The sequence below is a fragment of the Vanellus vanellus genome (assembly GCF_965231255.1).
Source record: "Vanellus vanellus genome assembly, chromosome: 2".
NCBI lineage: Eukaryota > Metazoa > Chordata > Aves > Charadriiformes > Charadriidae > Vanellus > Vanellus vanellus.
This window is the reverse complement of record NC_138906.1, coordinates 226,839-250,739: the sequence shown is the minus strand read 5'-3', so window position 1 is coordinate 250,739 and position 23,901 is coordinate 226,839. Positions and strand designations below refer to the sequence as shown.

Genomic DNA, 23,901 nt, shown 5'->3' with positions numbered 1-23,901 from the left:
GCCGCGCAGCGTCCCGGCCTCCGCCCGCCCCGAGGAGGCCCGAGGCGCCGCCGGCCGCAGCGCAGACCGGGGCGGGCCCGTCGCCGGGGCAACCGGCCGTCTCCACGGTGACGGCGAGCGCGCGCCCTCTCCCCACCCCCGCCGGCGCCATGACAGACGGGCGCCATGAGTGCAGGAGGGCTTTATTGCGGCCCGCGGCCGTCACTTGGAGCTGGTGTACTTGGTGACAGCCTTGGTGCCCTCGGAGACGGCGTGCTTGGCCAGCTCGCCAGGCAGCAGCAGCCTCACGGCTGTCTGCACCTCCCGGCTGGTGATGGTGGAGCGGTGGTTGTACTGGGCCAGACGCGAGGCCTCGGAGGCCAGCCGCTCGAAGATGTCATTGACGAAGGAGTTCATGATGCTCATGGCCTTAGAGGAGATGCCGGTGTCTGGGTGCACCTGCCGGATGGTAATTGAGCTCTATCTCACCCATCACCCTGGAGGGAGGACCCCAGTATCCCCCCAAAAAACACGCCCCGCCCCCCCCCCCCCCCCCCCCCCCCCCGCCCCAGAGGGACCCACAGCTGCTACCCAGAGGATCTCGAGTTGTGCGCCGCTTGCGTTAGCCTGAGGAGAAGCCCCCATGGTGCCACCATGGCTTTGGGATCACTCTGGCAGGAGCCTCTGCACAATCCCCTATGGAAGGTGAGCCCATAAGGGGTGGAAGCGCCCGCGTGCTCCAATCCCTGTCTACAGGCTCCTGCAGAAGACTGAGGCCTAGACAACTCATGGCCACTTCTCAAAATTCTTTTTCGCATCTCCCCAACAGAAATTACCACAAAGGTTTAATGCTTATAGGGCCCACAGCAGCTGTTCTCACCCTATCAACTTTTACTCCATTATTTCTTTAGGCAGAGCCACACACTAGAGCTTATTCTCTCAAGGAAAACCCTTTGGATCTACATCCATTTCTTACCTCCTACCCCAAGAATCCACACACACACTTTTGAGTCTCAGCAGGCACTGTCCTTTACCCACTTACTTTTCACCTCACTAAAAGCAGATTTTCCTTTCTTCTTCTTTATAAGGTTAACACACAATGGACAAAAGTAACTTTACATACAAAGCAGTTTCTAGCAGAGAAGAAACATCTACTCGCCTGCTTCAGTACTTTGTAGATATAGACTGAATAGGTTTCCTTTCTCTTCGGCTTCCTTTTAGGTTTCCCATCCCTGGAGGCAGGAGCATGACCACGCTTCTTCCCAGCTTCTGCATTCATCTCAGCCCTCAACAGAGCAACCAGCAGGTGCCATGGGACTGGTTATATAGCAAGGGCAGCAGTTCCCCACCTGCCTCAGGTGCAGCCCCCAAGGAGCAGGACAAATACACAAATACACACCTGTGAGTGATGATTCTACTTTGCACTAAGGGAAGGGCAGCTGGATTGAGAGGATCATGGAAGTAAGTGATTCAATTAAACTTTCAGACCTGAGAAAATGTTTGAGGGTAGCATGGGCAAGAGCAGTAGTGTCTCATTCACATGGGGCAGAATTGCCAGAGAAGACCTTTTCCCAGGTCTGTCCAGGGGTTTGGTGAAAGGAGTTTTCCTGCTTTGGTAGAAGGGTGTAAATCAGAGCACTCAAGGTACTGCTTCCAGAATCAAAGGGGTGGAACCACTTCTGTGCTATGGAACAGATAATGCAGTCAGTGGAGACTCAGTAACTAGAGGGAACATTGGTCTGGTGACTGAACAACAGTGTTATAAACGTCCCAACAGCCAGTATTCCTCCCACTGTCTCAGCTAGCCTGCTCTTGGGAGTCCTGCACACTAGTGATGGTAATTACGATGCAGGAATTGAGCTAAGCCAGGAAAAAGAGTGTGCCGCAACACAGTAGAGAAGTGAACAAATTAGAAGAGGTTTTCTGTTCTTTAGATAGAAAAGGAAGCCTTTCTCTCAGCAGGCACCCCAACAGGTATTTCATAGAAGGGTAATACTAGTGGGTACCCTCAGGGGAGGGGACACTGCTGTCTGTGCTGTCATGCACACTGTCCCCTGCTCCGGGGCACAGGTTATACTGGTATATCCTTAGCAAATCACAGCTTCCAAGGACTGAGCTTAGCAGACCTACTCATCAGTCACTCCACCAGTGCTTGTACAGCCAATAGCGTTTCACTGCATTTAGTTTTATCCTAGGCCTGTCCTCATGGGGAGGCATGTGGTCACCCACCTCTGGTGCAAATAAACATGGCAGTGACAGCCCGGGGCTGGGTGTCACAGAGGGGCTTCTTGCACCCAAGAAGTGACACATCAGTGATCGGGTGGGACAGGCTGCAACGGTCACGTCAGCACGCTTGTGCAGGGGAGCGGGCTTGGGCATTGAAGATACAGGGTAGTGGGATCCTTCTGGGAACAGGAGCGGCATGTTCTGAGATATCGAACAATGTCAAGAGATGTCAGTGGGTGACTCATACTGGAAGTATGGAGCAGGCAACATCACCACTCCTGTTTTGCAAAAGGCCAATTATCAATAAGGAACAGCACAGGGCTTCCCCCTCTGATGTTCCTTCTGTGCCCCCCTTGACTGACAGGGCTGTCAATAGCTGAGATCTTTGTGCTGGGTGAGACTGGTCACTGCGACTGGGACTGGTTTACCTTTTCTGCCAGCCGTTACCACACAAAGGCATGCTGTTGCTGAAGGAGCTGTCAGCTTGTATCTCTCCACAGCTGCAGCTGTGTCTGGCACTGGCTTTTATCCACATGCAGCTTGTTTTCCTGACAAAATGTTCAGTTAGAAGGAAGCCTTGTGGTGGACAAGGAGCAGTGACTGGTCGCTCAGCATTAAGCACAGGAAGCCATTAAATAGAAAGGGCAGAAGCTCATCCACTGAGCAGTGTAGTTGAATTTGAACTCCCAGATTTGGGGAATTACCATCCGCTTCCCTAGATTGCATGTGCCAGAGGCTGTCTGTTCTGGAAGCTGTGTGCTGGGCTCAACTCCTCCCGGTGCTGTTTTTGTAGTGTGTGGATCAATTCATAACATAAAGACAAATCCCATAACCTGCACTTGATGTAATATCTGCTACTCCTGCTGTAGTTGTGTTAGAGCCCACCTCACTTTTAGACTACAAGCAAGGGTAACGGTGTAGAGGGTCAGAAATGACCATCCTAGCAACTAAGGAGCAACTCTCATAACTTATCTAGATATAGTTTTGCTTCTGTGCCTGATCAGAAAAGCGCTAGCTGAAACAGTTCAAAATGGCACTGCCCCAGCCAGTGGCTGTTTCTCTCACAGAAATCAGTACTCTGGGACATACGCCTGCCACAGCGGTTTCAGTGCAGTGTGACAAACTGTCACTACAGAACAGGTTTAAATCAAGGCTGAAATACCAGAGCGATAAAGCATGTGTATATATTCCATTTTACAAGTCCTGGCCTACAAACTGTGACCTTTGGCGCAGTTACAGCTACTTTGGCTGTGAACATGTACCTGTGCTCCTTGTTTGCCAAATCAGAGACCTGTCTGCAACCAAGAAGTTCTCATTTTGCAGCAGCAGACAGCAAACACAGCTCTCCTCTTTGCTATGACGGTGTCATGGTTTAGGCCAAATTGGCTACTGGGGACATGAGGGACCCCAGATGGGACTGACAGATGCTCCCCTCTACCCCTCTTCAAAGAGAGAGGCAGAGGAGGGGAAAAGAAACTTAGGAGTTTAGAAGGAACTAAACTACTTTAATGAAATATTAATAATAAAATAAAAGGAAATAATGAAATATGTACAAAACCGTATCAGGCTCCCAGGATGACCATCACATCACCAGCTGGCACAAGACTGGACTGTGACGGACAGGAACTGGATTCCGGATGTGCATTCAGGATGGGGATCAAAGGCAGATGAACAGAGAGAGTCCTCCTCGGACATCGGCCACTGATGAAAGAGAGCTGACCCTTTAATCCCCCAGCTTTTATACTGAGCCTGAGGCAGATGGGATGGAAATACCCTGTTGGTCAGTTTTGGGTCACCTGTCCTGTCTGCTGCTCCCCGCAGGTGGGACCCCTCTACACTCATCTGCTTCTGACCCTCCAATGAGACACGTAACAAAGTTAGCTGGCCTCAGGTGTTAGAGCAATAAGTATAGCAAGAGCCTCTCTGCATACCATGCCTGGGCATCAGCTATAAACATTGATTTTACCACTCTGAGAGCAAACAGTGCCTGCACAATATGCTGTTAATTTCAGTAGTTAGAGGAGGCCCAGCTAAGAAGCAAAGTTACTGAACAAAATTGGTCCTGTTTTACCTCAAACCAGGACAGTCAGCTACAAGAATTTCTGCTACGCAGATCTGAAATGTAGTGGTAAGAGTTGTTGCCAAATCTTTGTTAAGAATAAGGAGGAGCAGAATGAACAGCCCTAGCCTCACACAGGACTTCTTGACCCCACCACTCTGATAGCTACTTTGCAACCCTTTCCAACTTACCAACATCTTTTTAAAACCTAGAGAGCAGAACAGAGACATGCATTCATCTATTCTTGTTTCAACTTTTGTGACATCTGTGGGTTGCTTTTACTTCATCACTGTCTGTCTGTTAACTTCTGAGTACTACTCTGCAAGATATTCATTTAACTGACTTTTCAATACAATCTAGACTTTCTGCAGAACTAACCTGAACAGCATTTATACTAATGTCTGCACTTGGACCCTCTGTCCTGCACTTGGGTCACAACAACCCCATGCAGCACTACAGACTGGGGGCGGAGTGGCTCGAAAGCTGCCTGGCAGAAAAGGACCTGGGGGTGTTGGTGGACAGCCGGCTGAGCATGAGCCAGCAGTGTGCCCAGGCAGCCAAGAAGGCCAACACCATCCTGGCCTGCATCGGGAATAGTGTGGTGAGCCGGACTAGGGAAGTAATCATCCCCCTGTACTGGGCACTGGTGAGGCCTCACCTCGAGTACTGTGTTCAGTTTTGGGCCCCTCACTACAAGAAGGACATTGAGGTGTTGGAGCGTGTCCAGAGAAGGGCTACAAAGCTGGTGAAGGGTCTGGAGGACAAACCTTATGAGGAACGACTGAGGGATCTGGGGTTGTTTAGCCTGGAGAAGAGGAGGCTGAGGGGAGACCTTATCACCCTCTACAACTACCTGAAAGGAGGTTTTAGAGATGGGAGCTGACCTCTTCTCCCTGGTGACAGGTGATAGGACAAGAGGAAATGGGTTCAAGTTATGTCAGGGCAGGTTTAGATTGGATATTAGGAAGCATTTTTTCACTGAAAGGGTTATTAAACATTGGAATAGGCTGCCCAGAGAGGTGGTGGATTCACCATCCCTGGAGGTGTTTAAGAAAAGGGTAGATGAGGTGCTTAGGGACATGGTTTAGAAGTGGTGGTGTTTTTATCAGGGTAGGTTAATGGTTGGACTTGATGATCTTAAAGGTCCCTTCCAACCTCACTAATTCTATGATTCTAATGTGTGTTATTTTCTCAGAAAGACACACCTGTTTTTTTTAATCTCTCAGTTCATTGCTAAAAACACTGAAAAAACTGAATGTTCTGCACTGTATCCTGGAACCAGCTCCCATTATGACATTTGTCCTATGAATGATGCACAGGCCTTCTATAGCAGCAGTCACAACTTGGATGGTCCCTTTGGAAAAAACCAAGGAAATAGGCTACTCAAAGGCAGAGCCACAGTCAGTCATCATCCGAGGAAGTACAACTGCTACATATTTGTCTTCAATTTGCCTGTCAACATGTGCTGTTTCACATGACCAGTGCAGCCATTCTCATGTGTCAGAAGTAATTAAAATGGTAACTCATGATCATAAGAAGCTATTTGGTTTCATTTGCTATCCTTTTCTTTAGTACCTTTTGATTTTTAAAAAAATACATGAAAAATATATTTTATTCAAGCTTCTGTGGTACAGGGTGAGGTTTAAACACCAACTTTTCTAAAAAAAAAAATGTTATTAAGAACAAAAATAAATGTTAAACTAACTTTAGTTGATTAATCTTGTTTAGTTAAACCTGCAAGGAACAACTAATTCATAGTCCAAAAATCCTAAATTATTGAGTTGAATTATTAGGCCCATAAAATTCAAGGTGAAGGAAAAAGCACACGCCTAACCCACTCTGTTGTAGAGAACACACGATGGTATTTTATACATCTATGTTCTGTCTCTAACTTCCAGTCTTCAGAACCCTTCCAAGTTGTACCTGCCAACAGCAACAAAACACCCACGCGTGCCTTGCTCCCCCTTCCATCGCTGACCGGAACACCCAGTGTTGGCTCTGCAGAGTAGCAGAGCTTTCCTGGGTGTGAGGATCCTACTCACTGCCCTGTTCCTCCAGAGCTCAGTACTCACCACTTCACATATCCCACAAGTTATGGGCATAACTTTGGTAGCACTGAAGAAATGAACCTTCACCCCAGAAAAAAGGGCTCTGCAACCCTACTCAAAGCTCAGCACCCGCTGATTTGCCCCAGGGTGCCCCAATAACCACTACAGCTCACAGAACAAGACAAGACTGTTCTTCCCTCTTTATTGACTGATGGATTCTCAGGCAGATCTGTTTATTACACTGTTAAATATTAGTTAAAAACAAACCAAGGCCAGAGGAGTTTGAAGTATCTAAACTGAAGCAGAAATTGGGAAGGAAGAGGCAGAAGAAGCTGGGCTGGGGTCTCCACTTCGGTATCACTGCAGCTCAGACACCCTAACTGCCACTGCCAGGACCCCAGACCATTAGATTCCAAGGCCTGGCTCAGATGGGACATCGTTAAACGTGGCAATGGTTGCCCAAACGTAGCCAGATCAGGAGAGGAGAGATCTGTCCAGATACAGAGGTGCAAGGCAAGTCAAGGGGAAGCAGTATTGCAGCAATCCTAGAACACAGCCACAGAGATAGCAGCAGAGTCCCGTTCCAGTCGGCAGATGGGCGAGTCGCATTGGCCACTGTCAGTCTCCACAGAGAGCACCTGACCAACTGCTCTACAGCTCACACATTGTGGGTCTTTTTGGTGAGCTGCGGATCCTCATCCACCAGCTTCGACTTGAGATGTTCCTTGTAGGCGAGGATGTCGCCTTGCCACTTTGTGATTGTCTGCTTCTCACAGACCCAGATCTCCTGCGCAACCTGAAAGCAAGCACACAAGGAGGAGGAGGAGAGGTTTACAGTATGGCATTTTATAATTTTAACAAAATTATAAAATTAACCAAAATCTACTGTCTGTAGTCTGGTAAGAAGAGTTTAATAACTTCCAAAGTTCAGCTACCAAAGAAAAATATCTGCAGTGAAATATCTTACTTGGTGTTTTCTGCATAATTTATACAAGATTTTTCGAACCAAAAATGCTTGACCCCTCAACATATTTTTTTTTTTTTGTACACAGACTAAGAAGGAAAGCCTTTCCTGCTAAACTGAGAAATGAAGTAGTTCTTGACCTGAACTACTTGGATTTGAAAAATAAAATTATACCTAAACTTGCAGACAAAGCTATAGCTGAAAAATCAGCATTTGACGTTTGTATGTACATGGTGCAATTTGCTTCACCTGTGCAACAGACTGAGTCATAAGAAATTGTGCTAGAACTATTTCAGTATCATTTTAAAAAAATCTAGTTAAGGCCTCCACAGTGTGTCATAATTTCCATTTCATTTATTCTTCACTTCTAGGGTTTTGTTTGTTTTTTTTCTTCAAGTACCTAATGTTTTCCTAGGCTAGCTCAGTAATTGTTTCACACAAACATGGCAAAGGAATCGTCAAGTGATTTTTTTTCTCTCACACATCTTTTTGGGATAAGAGCCAGTCAGTTGAAAACACCTTGTTTTAGTTACTTAAAGTGTTAGAAAAGTAATTTTTGCTCTGACCAAATTCACTACTTTTCTTACCTGTTGGATGAGTCTGAAGTCATGGCTGACAAGCATCATTCCTCCTTCAAATTCATTGATAGCATCTGCCAGAGCATCTATTGTTTCTATGTCCAAGTGGTTGGTGGGCTCATCCAGGAAAAGCATGTGAGGATTCTGCCAGGCCAGCCACGCAAAGCACACACGGCACTTCTGCCCATCAGAGAGATTCCTAATGGGGCTCACCTGACAAACACAGACTGGTCACAGCTCTGCAAGGAAACTTGCAGACTGCCACCCTGATCACAAAATATTCAGATCTCACACTGTGTTTCCAGCAGCTACATGACAAGAGGACAAAGCTTAGTCAGTCTTATACCTAGACTAAGCTTCTCTCACCAGCAGAACAAGGGAATTCCAGGGCTTCTGAAGGAGTGTCCATAGCAAGACCCAGCTTGTGTTAAAGGTTCCAACGGATAGTTAATTGAGGTCTGACTAGTGTTCATTGCATCCTGACGCAACCATAAAACTTCTCTCAACTTCTGGAGTGACAAATGGGGAAGAACAATGTAAAAATCCATGTTGAATTCCAGTGATGAGGACAACTCCTGTCATACGTGTGACGTATGACGTACAGGAACATGTCACGTTTAGACTTAGAGCACCCCTGGTGATCCTACCCTCTTGTTTGAACCAAGTGGTCCTCACTTCTAGTTGAGAACATGTTCATTTCTGCCTGGTATTCATCTCAGAAATAAGAGATAAGCAAACTAGTTACAACTGAAATACGCTTGAGTCTAGCACTATGCCACAACTTGTCTTCTCTTCACCCAGATTCTGCGGAGGTCACCCATTCCAACCCACATATTGCTGCAATGCAAAGAAAGTTTATATGTGCCATGAGTTATTTTTTTTCTCCAATTTCAAAAGCAGAGATGGCAAAAGCATTTTGATGCTGTGGTGTGCCATGCTGCATACTGCATCACACTCAGACATCAGTAGAGCAACAGAAAACGCTGCAGCTCTACTTCCCCAACGACCAAAAAGAAAACCTCAACAGCTCATACTCACCTGCTGCTTCCCTGTCAGACCATATCTGCCAATGATTTTTCTCATCTCCTCCTTCTCCTTGATCTCTGGGTAGCATTTCAGCATGTACTCCAGGGGTGAGAGGTCTAAGTCCAACTGCTCTTGCAAGTGCTGACAGAGAAGAAAAGCCAGCTTCAGGCTGTGCGGGCCACCCACTTCACGGCCAAAAGTACTTCCCCCCTTATACCACTCTGGTCCCAGCTGAGCAGCAGAATGCAAGAGCCAACAACCCCACTCACAGTATAGCCAGTGTGCTGAACTATTATGGAAGGAGTCTCCATTTCAGGAGCAGCAGTGCTGCTTCAGAACAGCAGGCTTGTCCACCACCAAGTACAAAGCAACAACCTCTCCCATAAATGGTGAGAGGCTAAACAGAAAGGACCACAGAAAGCCTCTTTTCAGTGTAAGAACATTTGCTAGAGCCCATTCAGCCAACAGAACAGTTCCTTTCCCCATCTCCAGGAACAGAAGGCAGCAGTGGGAGGGGCCTTAGAAGCAGAAATAGAGGGGCAAGATTCCTCATTCCCCACAGCTTTTCCTCAGCATTTCATGTCCCAGTGGCTGCTGTAGGGAGTACCTGGTGGTATCTACCAATCTTCACATGCGAGTGCTTGCGAATCATCCCATCTGTGGGCAGCAGCTAGAAAGGAAAGATAAAAACATTTCATAAGGAAATTCCTCCTTTCGCTGTATGCCAGAAATACAGAATCCAACCATCTCTGCACTGGCACAGAGGAGGCAGCCTGAGCAGGGTAGCCAATGCAGGGAACATACCTCTCCTGTGAGCAGTTTCAGCAGTGTTGACTTTCCAGCTCCATTGGGTCCAACAAGAGCTACACGGGTATCCAGGTCAATCCCAAACTCCAGGTTATTATAGATCCATGGCTACAAACCACCAAAAATCATGACACACATTATGCCTTTCCACTACTACCCAGAACCTCCATGCTGCACCTGTAATGCTCTGTCCTCAGCAGACTCAGCAGTAACACTGCCAAGAAGTTAGATCCACTACTCATATGCTGCAGCCTGATCCGAAAGCTTAGCCAAAAGCTTTGCGCCCCCAAACAAGGCAGAGACATTAGTTTTCTCCATACAACCCATGCACACTCCCTGTACTCACCCCATCCTTGGTATATTTGAAGCTGACATTCTGCACCATGATGACAGGAGGGGGGATTTTCCCACAGGGTGGGAAATAGAATGACAAAGTCTGTTAACACAGAATATCCACTTGTTAGACACTCTGGAGCACAAGACAACCCAGTCATTCTGGTATAACCATGCCTCAGTACAAACATCACCTGTAACCAAGGCACCAGACTATTTATTCTGACTAGTTGCTTGCAAGCTCATCTGCTGGCTAATGAGTCCTTATTTCTTTCCCCTTGAAACAAATGTAGGCTTACACTCTTCAAACAAGTAGGAGTTGCTCTGAGCATCCTCCCCCATCTTCTCCAACCACTAGACACTCTTTTCTGAATGTCTGCAAAGTAGCTGTATTGACATGACAAATCCCCTTCTCTCCCCTAGAAAATTACGCCTCCTCTTTCCACTCTTCAGCATTACACTGTCTTCACTACAGTCATTCCTGGCAGCAGGAAGGGTAGACCATTCTTGCTCCCTGCTGTGTGAGCTGTTCCTGCTGTCAGCTAAAGATCATTCTACTTATCTACCCCACGTTTCCAACACTGATCTCTAGTTGCAATCCCATGTCTTATCCTACCTTATCATTCACAACTCTCTCTGTCAAACCAGAAGCCATCATTTTTTGAAGGGTCTTCTCCTTGCTCTGAGCTTGCCTGGCCAGCTTTGCACTACCATGACCAAATCGTGCAATGTAATTCTGCAACAAAACACAGAGTTAGCCGAAAGCCACAATAACCGGGTTGAGGAGGTGCAGGGATGCCCACCTGCATGGGCAGGAAGATGTTCAAGCAGCTAGGCAGATACCTTCATATGGGCAATCTGATCTTGCTCCCAGTGGAATCGTTTCATTTGATTTTCTTCTAGTTCCAAGCGAGTCTTTACATACTGATCATAATTTCCCTAGAAAGAGACCACAGAACATCAGGCATGCCCCAGAGGACAGTTCCTCTGGTTTTGCCAGTTGCACAGGGCACCATTTACTCACCGTGTAGTACTTCAGTTTGCGGTTGTGCATGTGGATTATGTTGGTGCAGACACCATTCAAGAAGTCCTGGGAGTGGGATATCAGCACAAGGATCCGCTTGAACCTGTGGCACCACATAAGTTATTAGACACTAAGCTAGGAAAAGAATTCTTGCTCATTGTCCCTGATGATGACAAAGGATTTACATGCACCAGATCTCTCTTGCTTACAATGGGATTGAGAACAAAAAGATAGACAGCCTTGGAGATGCTTGGGGAAATTTGGAGTAAAGCAGCTACAATTAGCTGCAGTAAGCAAATACTGCACACACCTTTCATTGTGCTGAAACACTCTTCACCATAAGACAGTCTTCATAAAGTCAAGAGCTGTGGTAGATGACTAGTGCTACTGATGCAACTGAATCCACTGGAATCACACTTCTAAGAAGTCTCAACCTTTGCTGCTTACTTTCACCTTGGTACAGACTACCACCTGTTAGGTACATTATGACTAGCTCTGCTCTGAATCTGTAAAATGACAGGTTAAAGCCTCCCAAAAGAGAGAGGTTCAAATTACTTCCCTAAAACATCTGACTTCTACAGTGAGCATGCAAAAGGTTCAACTGACAAAGCTGATGGAAAAACCTCTGCAAGTGAAAAGCCCTTCTCACAATAGTCCTTTTAACACAGAACACAGATAACCTAAGCTTCATAACTATTCCTAAGCTTTTTGCCTCAGGCCTTAACATTTTACCTTTGTTTACTAAAAACAGTCACCCGCAATACTAGAACAAGATGAAACCAACACACTCAGATACTACAGTTCTGTGAAAACAGAGGAACAATATGCAGAAAGATGCACTGGAAGCCAGGTCTGGAAAGCTCACACTACTGGTACAGCGCATGGTGCCGGTACACAGGCTGCTCCTGGCTTTCAATGAAGGACCTTTAACCAGAGAGCACAAACCAGCATTTCTCATTTCTTCAGAGAGGGAGAGACGGGGTCTTGTTCTGAATTCAATACCCCTTGCATCAAGAACACTTCCATAGAAACGCGTAGCAGCAAGCACAAGAAGGTGCCACTGGTACTGCAATATAGTTACGTAGCTACAAGAACTACAGACAGTTATTCCTGTAGCACTTGCTCATGTGCTGACAAGATGTTCCAGCAGAAAAGCACAACCCACAGAAGCAGCAAATTCCTTCGTGCTTACGTTTTCAGCTCTTCCTCCAACCACACGCAGGCATCCAGGTCAAGGTGGTTTGTGGGCTCATCTAGCAGCAGCATGAAAGGCCGAATGAAGAGGGCTCTGAAAGGAGAGGGGAGATGACAGCATAGAGTAAATGCAGGAAACCCAAAGCCTCTCAGCTCCACTCTGTGTATGTGGCTCTGCAGAGTCAGGAGCAGGCAGGCATTCTTCCAGAAGGCAGCAGCAGTACACCACTCACCTAGCAAGAGCCACCCTCATTCGCCAGCCACCGCTAAAGTCCTTCAGCTTCTTCCTCTGCATGGCTGGTGTGAACCCCAAGCCGTGAAGGATACGTGAGGCCCGTGCTTCTGCCTTGTCAGCATCCAGCTCCTCCAGACGTTCATATAACTCCAAGAGTTTCTCACACTCCGCTGAAAGAGAGCCTGCCTGTCAGCACTTCTACCAATACAGGGCTCTCAGCTGCACCTCTGTACAGCCGGGAAAGCTCACAGTCCACCTGCTTTGCCACTATCCAGCCTCCTCCATTCCCAAGCCTGAGACAATTCTTAAGAAGCTGCATGGAATAATTTCACCAAAGAAGTGTAATACCATGTCCTGGTTTGAGCGACACGGGACTAATTTCTCTTCTAATACTTGGGAAGACTGCACTTTTAGAAGACTCTAGTGTCTGAGCTTGTGAAAATATTGATTTTCTAGCCATCTATGGTGTGTGGATTTCAAGGTCTCAGTGGTTTTGAGCTTGCCAGGTGCGGGGATGAGGAGGAGCGAGAGCCAGGCACTTGACTCAAGCTGGCCAACAGGATTATTTCATACCATCAATGTCACATTCACTATAAATTAGGAAGTTTGCTGCGAAGTTCTCTCTCTCCCTTGATGGCTGCGATCCCGAGAACTTCATGCCCTGGTGCCAGACCCCTGAGGCCTTCCCTTCCTCCTGCCGTCGTAGCGCTCGCAGTGTCTGACATTTGCTGTCCACTGCTGGGAGTGCACAGCTTCTTACTGATAGAATTGGCCGAGTATGATCTTTGCATATTCTGTATGGGTATCGGGATCAATATTGGTTCTTTAGTGCTATTAATGTTCTTTATTGAATCCTACTCTATTAAATCTGTTTATACTTCGCCTCCCAGGTTTCCTTGTTTTTCCCAATTCCCTTTCCTGGGTGGGGAGGGGTTATCAGGTGATAGAATGATTGTCTAAACGACAATAAATTGTTAAGGGTTTCTCAAACCATAACATCCCACGGAACTTTTCAACTAGTATGGGGCAGCTAGGGGAAATAGGTACCGTAACATGTAAAAACTCTGCCAAGGAACCGAAATAGGACCTTTTCTTCGGTAGGGAGGGAAATGTCCACAGGGACTCTAAGAAGCTTTACCATCTTCATGAGCCAGACGTTCCGCCTCTCGTTCTAACATGGCCCTCTCTGTATCCACCTCCATCACACACTGTAGAGGGGTCTTGTCACTGGGAGGCATCTCTCGGGTCAGGTGATAGATGTCAATATGCTCTGGGATGGGCACTTCTCTTTTCCCAATAGCTGACAAAAGCATGGATTTCCCTGTGTGCAGACAGACACTCCACAATTAACTGTTGGATTTGGTGAGATACAATGTCAAAGAGAAACAGAAGAGATGCAGCCAGATCCTATTGACCCCCTCCCTTTCCAACCCCAGAAAATCCTCGGGAATTTCTTGCCCGAGAGGCCAGAATAATTAGAGACACAGCAGACCCTACTGCCTCACTGGTACAGGCTGCCCTTCCAGCTAAGGCTTACCACCCCAAGGACAGGATTAAGACAAGCTCCTCTTTGGAAACCACTGCAGGTCAGCCTTGGCCTGGATTTAGGGAACTTTATCTCTGCTGTATACTTCCTGCTGTCTAACCAGGTCTGACACCTGCTACCAGGACCCCAGACTCTAAAGACTTCTAACATGGAGGAAAGTAATGCACTCATCACTAGAGAACCTAAGTGTTTTCCTTTAAGTTAAACCAGCCAGTCACTGTTAGTAGCTCTTCTCCAATTACACCCGTATTCTGCATCTCCCCATGTAGAATGTCACCTTCTCCAGGGATTGCACAGTTGTTTTCCCATTCAAGCCAAACACCACACTCCCTGCTTCTCCATACTGTGCAATTTCTTTGACCAATAGCATCAGCACTTGGTTTATCACACTGCTAAACAAATCCTGCAAACAGGAATCAGACAGATTCACAGATCCCAGACTTCTCACCCAACCATCCACAGAAACGAGTTCAAATGCATAGTCCAAAGCCAGAATGCAACCTCATATTTCTACCAGTAATCCTAGCAATTCCTCTTCCTGGGTAGGGAGATGGGAGACCAGAAACTGCCGTGTCCCGGCCATGTCTGCGTAAAAGCCTTCTTTCTGGTTTCCAGCATGTAACCACCTGCATCTGTTCAGGTTCTCAGCAGCACAGAACCTTCACCCAGCTCCAAGAAGCCCACATCACAGTGCCCCACAGCTTACCGATCCCATTGAGTCCAATCAGGCCATAGCGCCTGCCGGAGTTCAGCTCGAGTTTTGTATCACTCAGAAGCTCCTGGCCATGGAAGGTCAGTGAGAGGTTGATGATGTGCACATCAGTGCTGTTGGGATGGGAAGCCAGCACTCCTGTCACGGCACGGGCAGCAGCTTTCTTTAATTCAAAGTCCTCCAGCTCCTTTGTAAGAGCATCCACCTCTGTATGCAGACAGAGACCAGAAGTGTTACTGATTTACAAACACAAGGGAAGCCATAAGCCCCTGTACCAATCAGCCCAGGACCACAAATACAACTCCTGTGTCCCCATTTCTACAGACATGTTGAAGAGGTCCAGATGCAATGACACTCGGCTTTTCAGCTTAGCAGATGGATATATACAGTCTAACAGGAACTTCCACCTGCTCTCTAAATGAAATCTGACCGTGAGAACCAAGTTAGCAGGCAGAATAGCTAGCCAGTTATCCACGTACGGTGGGACTGACCCTCACTGCAGGAAGGGCTGGCTGGGGTGGAAAGAGATCCTATGGAGTATTGCTTGCAAGCTTACGGAAAGGGCTGGCCAAAAGAGAACTTGGCTAGAAAATAAATCAAGGGAAAGGTGAGAGGAGGGAAGAAGCAGCAGCACTGGAATCGGTCCAACCAATTCTTTGAGGAGCTACTGCACCCACACGCACGCCTCCCTCTGCCTTCGCTCCTACAGCAATTCTCCCCTGTCACGCCGACCTTCCGTTGCCACCCTGCGTTACAGTCCAGTTTTCGGGCCCTGGCGAGACACCGCCACTTGAGACGGCAAATGGCACTGAGGGTCTCGGCAACGCTGCGGCGGCCCCAGGCGGAGCGCCCCCGTTGAGGCCGACGAGGGACCGCACCGCGGCCGCTGCTGCGCCGCTCCCGCCAACACCGCCCATCAGCGGCGGCACCGCCATCACCCCGGCAAAGGTGCGCGTCTAAGAAGGGGCGAAGGCCGCCACCGGCGGCGACAGGGCCCATCGGGGCGCGCGTGAGAGGGACACGGCATTTGACCCCACGACGCCACTGTTCCGCCGGGGCCCGCCAATGAAGAACGCGCGTTCCCCGACGCACACAGCTCGCCCGCGGAGGCTCGCGCTAGTTTACCGCCCTCCAGCGCCCGGCCCCGCCCCGGCTCCCCAGCCTTGACCAATAGGAAGGCGGTACGCAAATGAGTCACGGGAGCGCACGGCGATTGGATGGCGGGGTCCAGGCGGGCGGCGAGGCCCCGCCCAGAGCCGGCGGCACCGGGCCGGGGTGGCCTCACCGCGGCGACCGCCAGCCGCACCGCGCGCGCCGCAGCAGCCTCCCGGCACCGGCTGGGCCCAAGCCCCAGCCCGAGCCCGCCAGCGCTCAGCAGCGCGCCCGGGGACCGCGCTGGCAAAGAGCGGGGTCCTCGGGAGACCGGCCCCTTCACCGCGCCCTCCGGACTCCCGGGCCCGCGCTGCCCTGCGGCTGTGTCAACCACCGAGTGCCTCCTACAGCCATACACCCCAGGCTCAGCCGGGAGAAACCCGTGTGCCCAACAGCCTGCAGGCTACCAGGTGGGCTAAAGCAAGGACAAAAAATAAAGTCTCCCTCTCCAAGCTTTACCTTGCCCCTTTCCTTTAGGGGGGTCAACAGCCCTTTGTTGACAGTCTCTTTCACTATAGCCAGGCTCCTAGTTCCTGCAAACCAGGTACGTCCCAGAGAAACATGTGAACAGAGGGTCACAGCAGTATCAGCAATAACAGTAAGAATTCAGACACTACAGTGGTTCCTGCAGCAGGACAAAAACCCACCCTAAACAGCTCTGGGCATCACATACCAGAAGACCGGGACAGTATCTGTTTGAGAGGGAAAAGACACCACCAGCGTGCTCCGTCTTTACGCTGCAAACCTCAAGCGAGGGCCCAGGGAACCCTTCACCTGTGCGGTCTGCGGAGAGCCACCACGAACTGCCACCGGTGTCCTGCCGGCTCAGAGCAGAGCCAGTGGCGCTAACGGCAGATGCCGCAGCTGCCCCGTTCAGCACAAGCCCATGCCCGCGAGGTATTTCACCCGTAGGGAAACAGATGTCCCGCTTTACTAAGCCGAGGACACAACCGAATGTGCACAGCCCTGCCCGGACGCTCCCAGCACCGGAACACGCGGGGCTGCCGGGCTGGCCCCCACCGAGGGCACCTTGCCGGGGGCGCCGGCAGCGCCCTCCCCCGCGGGGAGCGTGAACAGGAGCCCGGCGCCCGCCGGCGCAGCGGGACCGGCATTACGGCGGGGCCGCCTCTCACCTGGCAGCGACGTTCCGTTGGCGTCCGGGGCCCGGACCTCCTGCGGCTCCGTTCCGGCATCGCCGTTCTCCTCCGCGGCCCGGCGCGGCCGCTGCCGGGCCTTGGCCGCCTCCTTCTTCTTGGCCGCCTTCTTCTTGGCCAGGTCCGAGGGCATGGCGCGGCTGAGAGGCTGAGGCGGAGACGCGACAGGCGCCGTTAGGCCGCGCCGAGCCGGCCCGCACCGGGTCGCCCCGCCCCAGTTCCCCGCCTCGGCGGCCCCGCGCGCCGCCGGCCCCGGCCCGCAGCACACGAGCTGCCCGCTCGCCCTCCCGCTGGGCTGCCTAGGCGGCGCGGCGCGGCGCGGCGCGGCCCGGCCCGGCCCGACCCGGTCCGGTCCGGTCCGGTCCGGTCCGGTCCGCTCCTCCCCCACCACCCACCCACCCACCCGCCGGCCCGGCCCGGCCCAGCCCGGCCCGCACCGGCTGCTCCGCGCTTTCCTTCTGTCGCAACAGGACAGCTGCTACCGCGTGCGCACGCCCCGCCCCTCAGCAGCAGCGACCAATCACAACGCGAAGCGTCACCCACGCCGGGGCGCCCGCGCGGACCTGGGAAGTGGAGTCCGCGCGCCCTCCACCGGGCTGGGCCGGCGCGTGCCGCCGGCGGCCGGGCACTGCGCCTCCCGGCGTACACCGCGCCGCGCGCGCCACACCGGCTCCACCCCCGGCGAACGTGGGTGGGGGGGTAATGGGGGGGGGGGGGGGTGGCTCGCGTTACCATAGAGGCGATGGCTCCAGCAGGTAGAGTGGCCGCTGGGGTACCATAGAGAGGAAACGGGAAGCGGAAGCGCGCGAGGGCGGCGATGCAGCGGCTGAGGTGGCAGCGGCGGGAGCGCGGCCCAGTGGGAGCCGCTGTTGCCGCCGGTGCGGAGCTGCGGGCCGCCCCGGCCCCGCAGCCCGCCTGCGCGCAGAAGGGTTACTCCGCCTGCCGGTGAGGGAGCCGCGGGGCCGCTGACCCGCGCGGGCCGCCGTCGGGGGGCCGGTGCGCGGCCCCGCCGGGGATACCGCGCTCTCCCCCCGCAGCGCCCTGAGCCTCCCGAGAGCCCCGCGCCGGCGATGCCGCGCGGCCGCCGGCCCCCGGAGCGCCCCAGCGGCCCCGTGAGCCCGCCCCGCACGTAGCGGTCCTGCCGCCGCCCCCGCACACACCCCCCCCCCCCCGGACCGGGCCGCCCCGCGGCTGGACGTCGCCTCGCCGGGGACCCGCTGGCCCCGGCGCCGCCATGCGCCTGGCCGCGCTGCTGGCCGCGCTGCGGCCCGTGCTGCCGCTCGTCCTGGGCCTTTCCCTCGGCTGCAGCCTGAGCCTGCTGCGCGCCTCCTGGAGCCAGGGCGGCGGCGAGGAGCAGTGCCCGGGGGCGGCGGGCCGTGCCGGGGCCCTCGCCGGTGGGGCGCGGCCGGAGGCAGCGGACGGAAGGCCGGGCCCGGGCCAGGAGGACTTCAGGCCTCGGATTGTCCCCTACTACAGAGACCCCAACAAGCCTTACAAAAAAGTGCTCAGGTAAAATCCGTGCTTTTGCCCAGGCTTTTCTTCAAGGAAAATAACCACATATGGGTGGTTTTCGGGGTTCTAAATCTTCCAGTGAGTTAATAGGTTCAAGGTGGAGTATTCTATTTGGAATACCTTATGTAGTAGCAGCATGATGCAACAAGGCAACGGCTAAGATTGTTGCCTTAAAGGGGTGCAAGAGAAGCATCTAAATTGTTAATTAAAAAAAAGAGGTAGCACAAACATCTAAGAATATTGAGAATATTTCTTTTTTTATTACTATTTTTTTATTACTTTTTTTTTATGTCTAATAGAACATGTTAAATTATTCTTCCAAACTTCCTTAACCAGTCTATTCATCAGGAAAATTTTGAACAATTAATAATAATGTATGTAACTTGCAATTGGTTAGCTCTGTTTTCTGGAGTTTTTTATAACATACACTAGGACAGTTTCCTAGCTTGAATAAATGATGTGAGATTGTAGTTTCCTTGAAGGAAGCAAGTATTTTTACAAAACGGGATTTTTACTAGAGAGTCTTCTCTTAATGCTCTACTTTTAGGCTTAACTGTTTCATCATTGGTAGACTCCAGCAGCTAAAGCCTTATCCCAAGTTACGATAATCCTTTGATGTTTGTCATCTAGCTGTTTGTCATGTAGGTATGTCCTTCCTTTACAGAACTCGCTATATCCAGACAGAATTGGGATTCCACGAGAGACTGTTTGTGGCTGTGCTGACCTCCAAGGCTACCCTGAATACATTGGCAGTGGCAGTGAACAAGACAGTAGCCCATCACTTCCCACGCCTGCTGTACTTTACAGGGTTACGCAGTGCCAAGGTGCCTCATGGCATGGTGCTCGTGGCCCATGGGGATGAGCGTCCCATTTGGCTCATGTACGAGACCATGCACTATATCCATCAGCATTTTGGTTCTGACTATGACTGGTTCTACATCATGCAGGATGACACCTATGCCCAGGCTGAACAGGTCAAGGCTCTGGTGACGCACCTAAGTATTAACCAAGATGTCTACCTGGGACGAGCGGAAGAGTTTATTGGGGGAGATGAGCAGGCCCGCTATTGTCACGGTGGCTTTGGCTACCTGATCTCCCGCAGCCTGCTGCTTAAGCTCCATCCGCACCTGGACAGCTGTCGCAACGAGATCCTTAGTGTGCGGCCAGATGAGTGGCTGGGACGTTGCATCATCGATTTCCTTGGCATCACTTGTGTGTCCCAGCTCCAGGTACTACCTTCCTTTTCCGATTTTGTGTTAGCCAAGTCTGACAGAACCTATGCTCTTTCCAGTTCCATGCTGCATAATAAAGGGGCTTTTTTGTGAGCCTCTGCTGTGAGTTACAGAGGAGGGAAGGGGCTGTGTGGTGTGGCAGGCAGCACTGGGAAGAAGCCTGTAATCAAAGCTGAGATGTTGGGAGAGAGAGAGGGCATACAGTATTTCATTTTCAGCCTGCTAGCAGATGCTGATCCACAGGTTTTGGAGGTCGGATAAAGGGCACACTGGTACCAAGAAGCAAGCAGGTGAGTGACGTCCCTCAGGGGTCTGTGTTGGGACCAGCACTATTTAATAACTTCATCAGTGACATAGGCAGTGGGATTGAGTGCACCCTCAGCAAGTTTGTGGATGACACCAAGCTGAGTGGTGCGGTTGACACACCTGAGGGAAGGGATGCCATCCAGAGGGACATGGACAGCCTGAAGAAGTGGGCCTGTGTGAATCTCATGAGGTTCAACAAGGCTAAGAGTGCGGTCCTGCACCTGGGTCGGGACAACCCCTGGTGTCCATCCAGGCTAGGGATGGAGAGCAGCCCTGCTGAGAAGGACTTGGTGGTGCTGGGTCGTGAAAAGCTGGCCATGAGCTGGCAAGTGTGCTGGCAGCCCAGTGAGCCCCCGGCATCCCGGGCTGCATCCCCAGCAGCGTGGCCAGCAGGGCGAGGGGGAAATTGTGGCGCTCTGTTCTGGGGAGACCCCCCTGCAGTGCTGCCTCCAGCTTGGGGGCCTCGGCACAGGAGAGACATGGACCTGGTGGAGAGGGGCCAGAGGAGGCCACCGAGCTGCTGGGAGGGCTGGAGCTCCTCTGCTGGGAGGACAGGCTGGGAGAGGTGGGGGGGTTCAGCCTGGAGAAGAGAAGGCTGTGGAGAGACTTTATTGTGGCCTTCCAGTACCTAAAGGGACTTATAAGAAAGATGAGGAAAGTTTTACTAAAAGAGGAAAGATTTAGGCTAGGTGTAAGGAATAAATTTTTTAGGCTGTGGGTGGTGAAACTGTGGCCTAGCTTGCCCAGAGAATCTGTGGATGCCCCATCCCTGGAAACATTCAAGACCAGGTTGGACAGGGCTCTGAGCAACCTGACCTAGTTGAAGATGTCCCTGCTCATAGCAGGGGGCTGGACTAGACAGCCTTTAAAGATCACTTTCAACGCAGACTGTTCTATGATTCTGTGTAGTATGAGGGGTAGGGTGGATGGAGACAACTCTTATAGCTTTGTCTCTGGGTACTGCAGTAGGTGTGGAAAGAGGGGCAAATGCATGTCTGGGGTGAGGGAAGACTTCTCTGTGAGCTCAAGTTGCATGCTAGTCTTTGTGGCTCTTGTCCACTTCAGGGCCAGCATTATCATACCTATGAATTGGCCAAAAATACTGAGCCAGAGAAGGAGGAAGAAGAAGAGTTCCAAGCAGCTCTTGCTGTGCACCCCGTTTCTGACATGACCCTGATGTACCGGCTGCACAAGCACTTCAGCAGGATTCAGCTGGACAGAGCCTACCAGGAGATCCAAGACCTCCAGGTATGTGGTGAGGGATATCTTAAACTCTTTGACCACACAGGTTTCCTTTTCTTTCAGCACAACGAAGAAAGATTATTGCTTCTGTTTGTAGGTGACCATCAGCTAGACACAGGATATAGTCCTGTGTCTCAGAAATAGCACTTCTGACACCAAGTTATCCAAAACCTCTGGTGTGATACTACCAAGATACTGTTCTAGGTGGTGAGGCAGGCCTGGGTGGGAGACGGACTGGACCTCTTTGAGAAAGCAGGGTAGGGATCAGTATCCGTTCTTTCTTTGCACAGATGCAGATCAGGAACCTGACATCATTGACCCCTGCAGGTGAGGGAGGCCTGACGTGGCCTGTGGGCATTAATGCCCCATTTCTTCCAAAGTCACGTTTTGAGGTAATCAGTTGGGACTACTTCACTGAGCAGCACCTCTTCTCCTGTCCTGATGGCTCCCCGAAGTGTGAGCTCTCTGGAGCCAGCAAAGCAGATGTCGGTGAAATCATTGAGTCAGCACTTGAGCAACTTAATAGTCGCTACCAGCCTCTGCTCCGCTTCAGCAAGCGGCAGCTGCTGAACGGCTATCGGCGCTTTGACCCTACGCGGGGCATGGAATATACACTGGACCTGCTGCTGGAGGCAGTCACCCAAAAGGGCCACAGTCACGTTCTGGCCAAACGAGTGAGCTTGGTGCGCCCCTTAAGCAAGGTGGAAATTATTCCCATGCCGTATGTGACAGAGGCCACACGGGTGCAACTTGTGCTTCCCTTGACAGTGCAGGACCTGGATTTTGTGGCAAACTTCCTGGATATGTTTGCTATGAACACACTGGACACGCATGATAATGCCTTGCTGACTTTGCTTTTCATTTACCATCCCTATGATGCCCAGCGAGTCAGTCAGGTGGATGTTTTCGCTGGAGTCAAAGCCATGGTAGGAGAGCTGGAGAAACGCTATGCAGAAGTTAAAATTCCCTGGATTAGTGTTAAAACTGAGGTGCCATCACAAGTGAAACTCATGGATATAGTCTCAAAGAAGCACCCTGTTGATACACTATTCTTCTTGGCCAGTGTCTGGACAGAAATCAACATGGAGTTCCTGAATCGCTGCCGCATGAATACTATCAGCAATTGGCAGGTCTTCTTCCCAGTGCATTTCCAAGAGTTCAACCCTGCATTGGTGTACCGTGGTGAGCAGACCGCGTCCTCCAGCACTGACTTCCTGAGGGACGGGCATTTTGACAGACATTCCTTTGCTGAGGCCTGCTTTTATAACTCTGACTATATGACGGCACGCACCAAGCTAGCAGCTGATATCCTGGACCGAGATGAGGTGCTGGAGAGCATGGAGGTATTTGATGTCTTCCTCCACTATTCTGGGCTGCACCTGTTTAGGGCTGTGGAGCCAGGGTTAGTGCAGAAATACGCGCTTCGGAGCTGCAATCCCCGGCTTAGTGAGGAGTTATACCACCGCTGTGTGCTTAGTAACTTGGAAGGACTTGCATCCCGCTCTCATTTGGCCATGGCCCTTTTTGAGCAGGAGCAGGCCAACAGCACTTGAGAGACTAGAAACATCAAGAGCTTCTCAGCACCTTAACACTTGGCACTTTCCATCCCCTTCCCAGCCTTGCCATGGGTGGAGGGCATGTGAGGTCAAGGGAGGAGGAAGGCTTTCCTAGCCCTGGTCTGAGGCACAGGCATGGGCTATGGAGAGAGGCTGTTTCGGGGGGGGGGGGGGGGGTTGTTTTTTTTTTTTTTAAATAAAAGTTTCTTTCCAGGCAGACTCATGTGCTTACTTGTAAACTTTATAGGCTCTGGGATGAGGGAAGTAAAACAAGCTGTAGAGTTGACCTTACTTTAAGCCACGCAATTCTGCTGAGCAGTGCAGAGAGAGGGAATGTGACCTATGTCCTGGAACAAAATTACCTTGACTGTGCTACTGTCAGTGCTCTTGTTGCGCCCCCCTGTGTGTTTGTGTCTTCGTGCATTTATTGTTCAAGGAGACATAAACGCAGCTTGTCTAATTTGCTGCTGGACAAATGCACTTTCACTTTGCTTTGTTTGGCTCATCCACAATTGCAGAATGTTCATTTTGTTGTGTAATCTGGGAATGTGAAGGAATGGAAAATTCCCTTTGACATCCACCAAGCTTGCTTCATAGAATCACAGAATGGTTTGGGTTGGAAGGGACATTGAAGATCATCTAGACCAGGTTGCTCCAAGCCCTGTCCAACCTGGCCTTGAACACCTTCAGGGATGGGGCAGCCACAGCTTCTCTGAACAACCTGTGCCAGTGCCTCACCACCGTCACAGTCAAGAATTTCTTCCTCATATCTCATCTAAATCTCCCTTCTTTCAGTGTAAAACCATTCCCCCTTGTCCCATTGCTCCCTTCCCTGATCAAGAGTCCCTCCCCAGCTCTCCTGGAGCCCCTTTAGTCACTGGAAGGGGCTCAAAGGTCTACCCGGAGCCTTCTCTTCTCCAGGCTGAACCCCCCAACTCTCCCAGCCTGTCCTCCCAGCAGAGGGGCTCCAGCCCTTGCAGCATCTCTGTGGCCTCCTCTGGACCCACTCCAACAGG

The 23,901-nt window shown here is 51.0% G+C and overlaps 3 protein-coding genes across 3 annotated transcripts; 1 reads left to right on the top strand and 2 right to left on the bottom strand.

Moving 5' to 3' along the window:
• Positions 1-201: 201 nt before the first annotated feature.
• H2BK1 (H2B.K variant histone 1) lies at positions 202-1,258 on the bottom strand (the record flags this gene model as incomplete). Its single annotated transcript, XM_082479904.1, has 2 exons — positions 202-438; positions 1,139-1,258. The coding sequence occupies 2 exons, from the start codon at positions 1,256-1,258 to the stop codon at positions 202-204; spliced, it is 357 nt and encodes a 118-aa protein (XP_082336030.1).
• Positions 1,259-6,498: 5,240 nt separating this feature from the next.
• LOC309668895 (ATP-binding cassette sub-family F member 2) lies at positions 6,499-17,532 on the bottom strand. Its single transcript, XM_082479436.1, has 15 exons — positions 17,475-17,532; positions 17,017-17,185; positions 14,726-14,938; positions 13,612-13,794; positions 12,472-12,643; positions 12,237-12,332; positions 11,045-11,147; positions 10,864-10,959; positions 10,637-10,756; positions 10,034-10,123; positions 9,685-9,795; positions 9,488-9,550; positions 8,893-9,021; positions 7,864-8,067; positions 6,499-7,108 (listed from the first exon to the last, which is right to left on the bottom strand). The coding sequence occupies exons 2-15, from the start codon at positions 17,168-17,170 to the stop codon at positions 6,971-6,973; spliced, it is 1,872 nt and encodes a 623-aa protein (XP_082335562.1). The 5' UTR covers positions 17,171-17,185; positions 17,475-17,532; the 3' UTR covers positions 6,499-6,970.
• Positions 17,533-18,186: 654 nt separating this feature from the next.
• CHPF2 (chondroitin polymerizing factor 2) lies at positions 18,187-23,042 on the top strand. Its single transcript, XM_082498996.1, has 4 exons — positions 18,187-18,546; positions 19,214-19,778; positions 21,153-21,335; positions 21,620-23,042. The coding sequence occupies exons 1-4, from the start codon at positions 18,272-18,274 to the stop codon at positions 22,880-22,882; spliced, it is 2,286 nt and encodes a 761-aa protein (XP_082355122.1). The 5' UTR covers positions 18,187-18,271; the 3' UTR covers positions 22,883-23,042.
• The last annotated feature ends 859 nt before the right edge of the window (positions 23,043-23,901 follow it).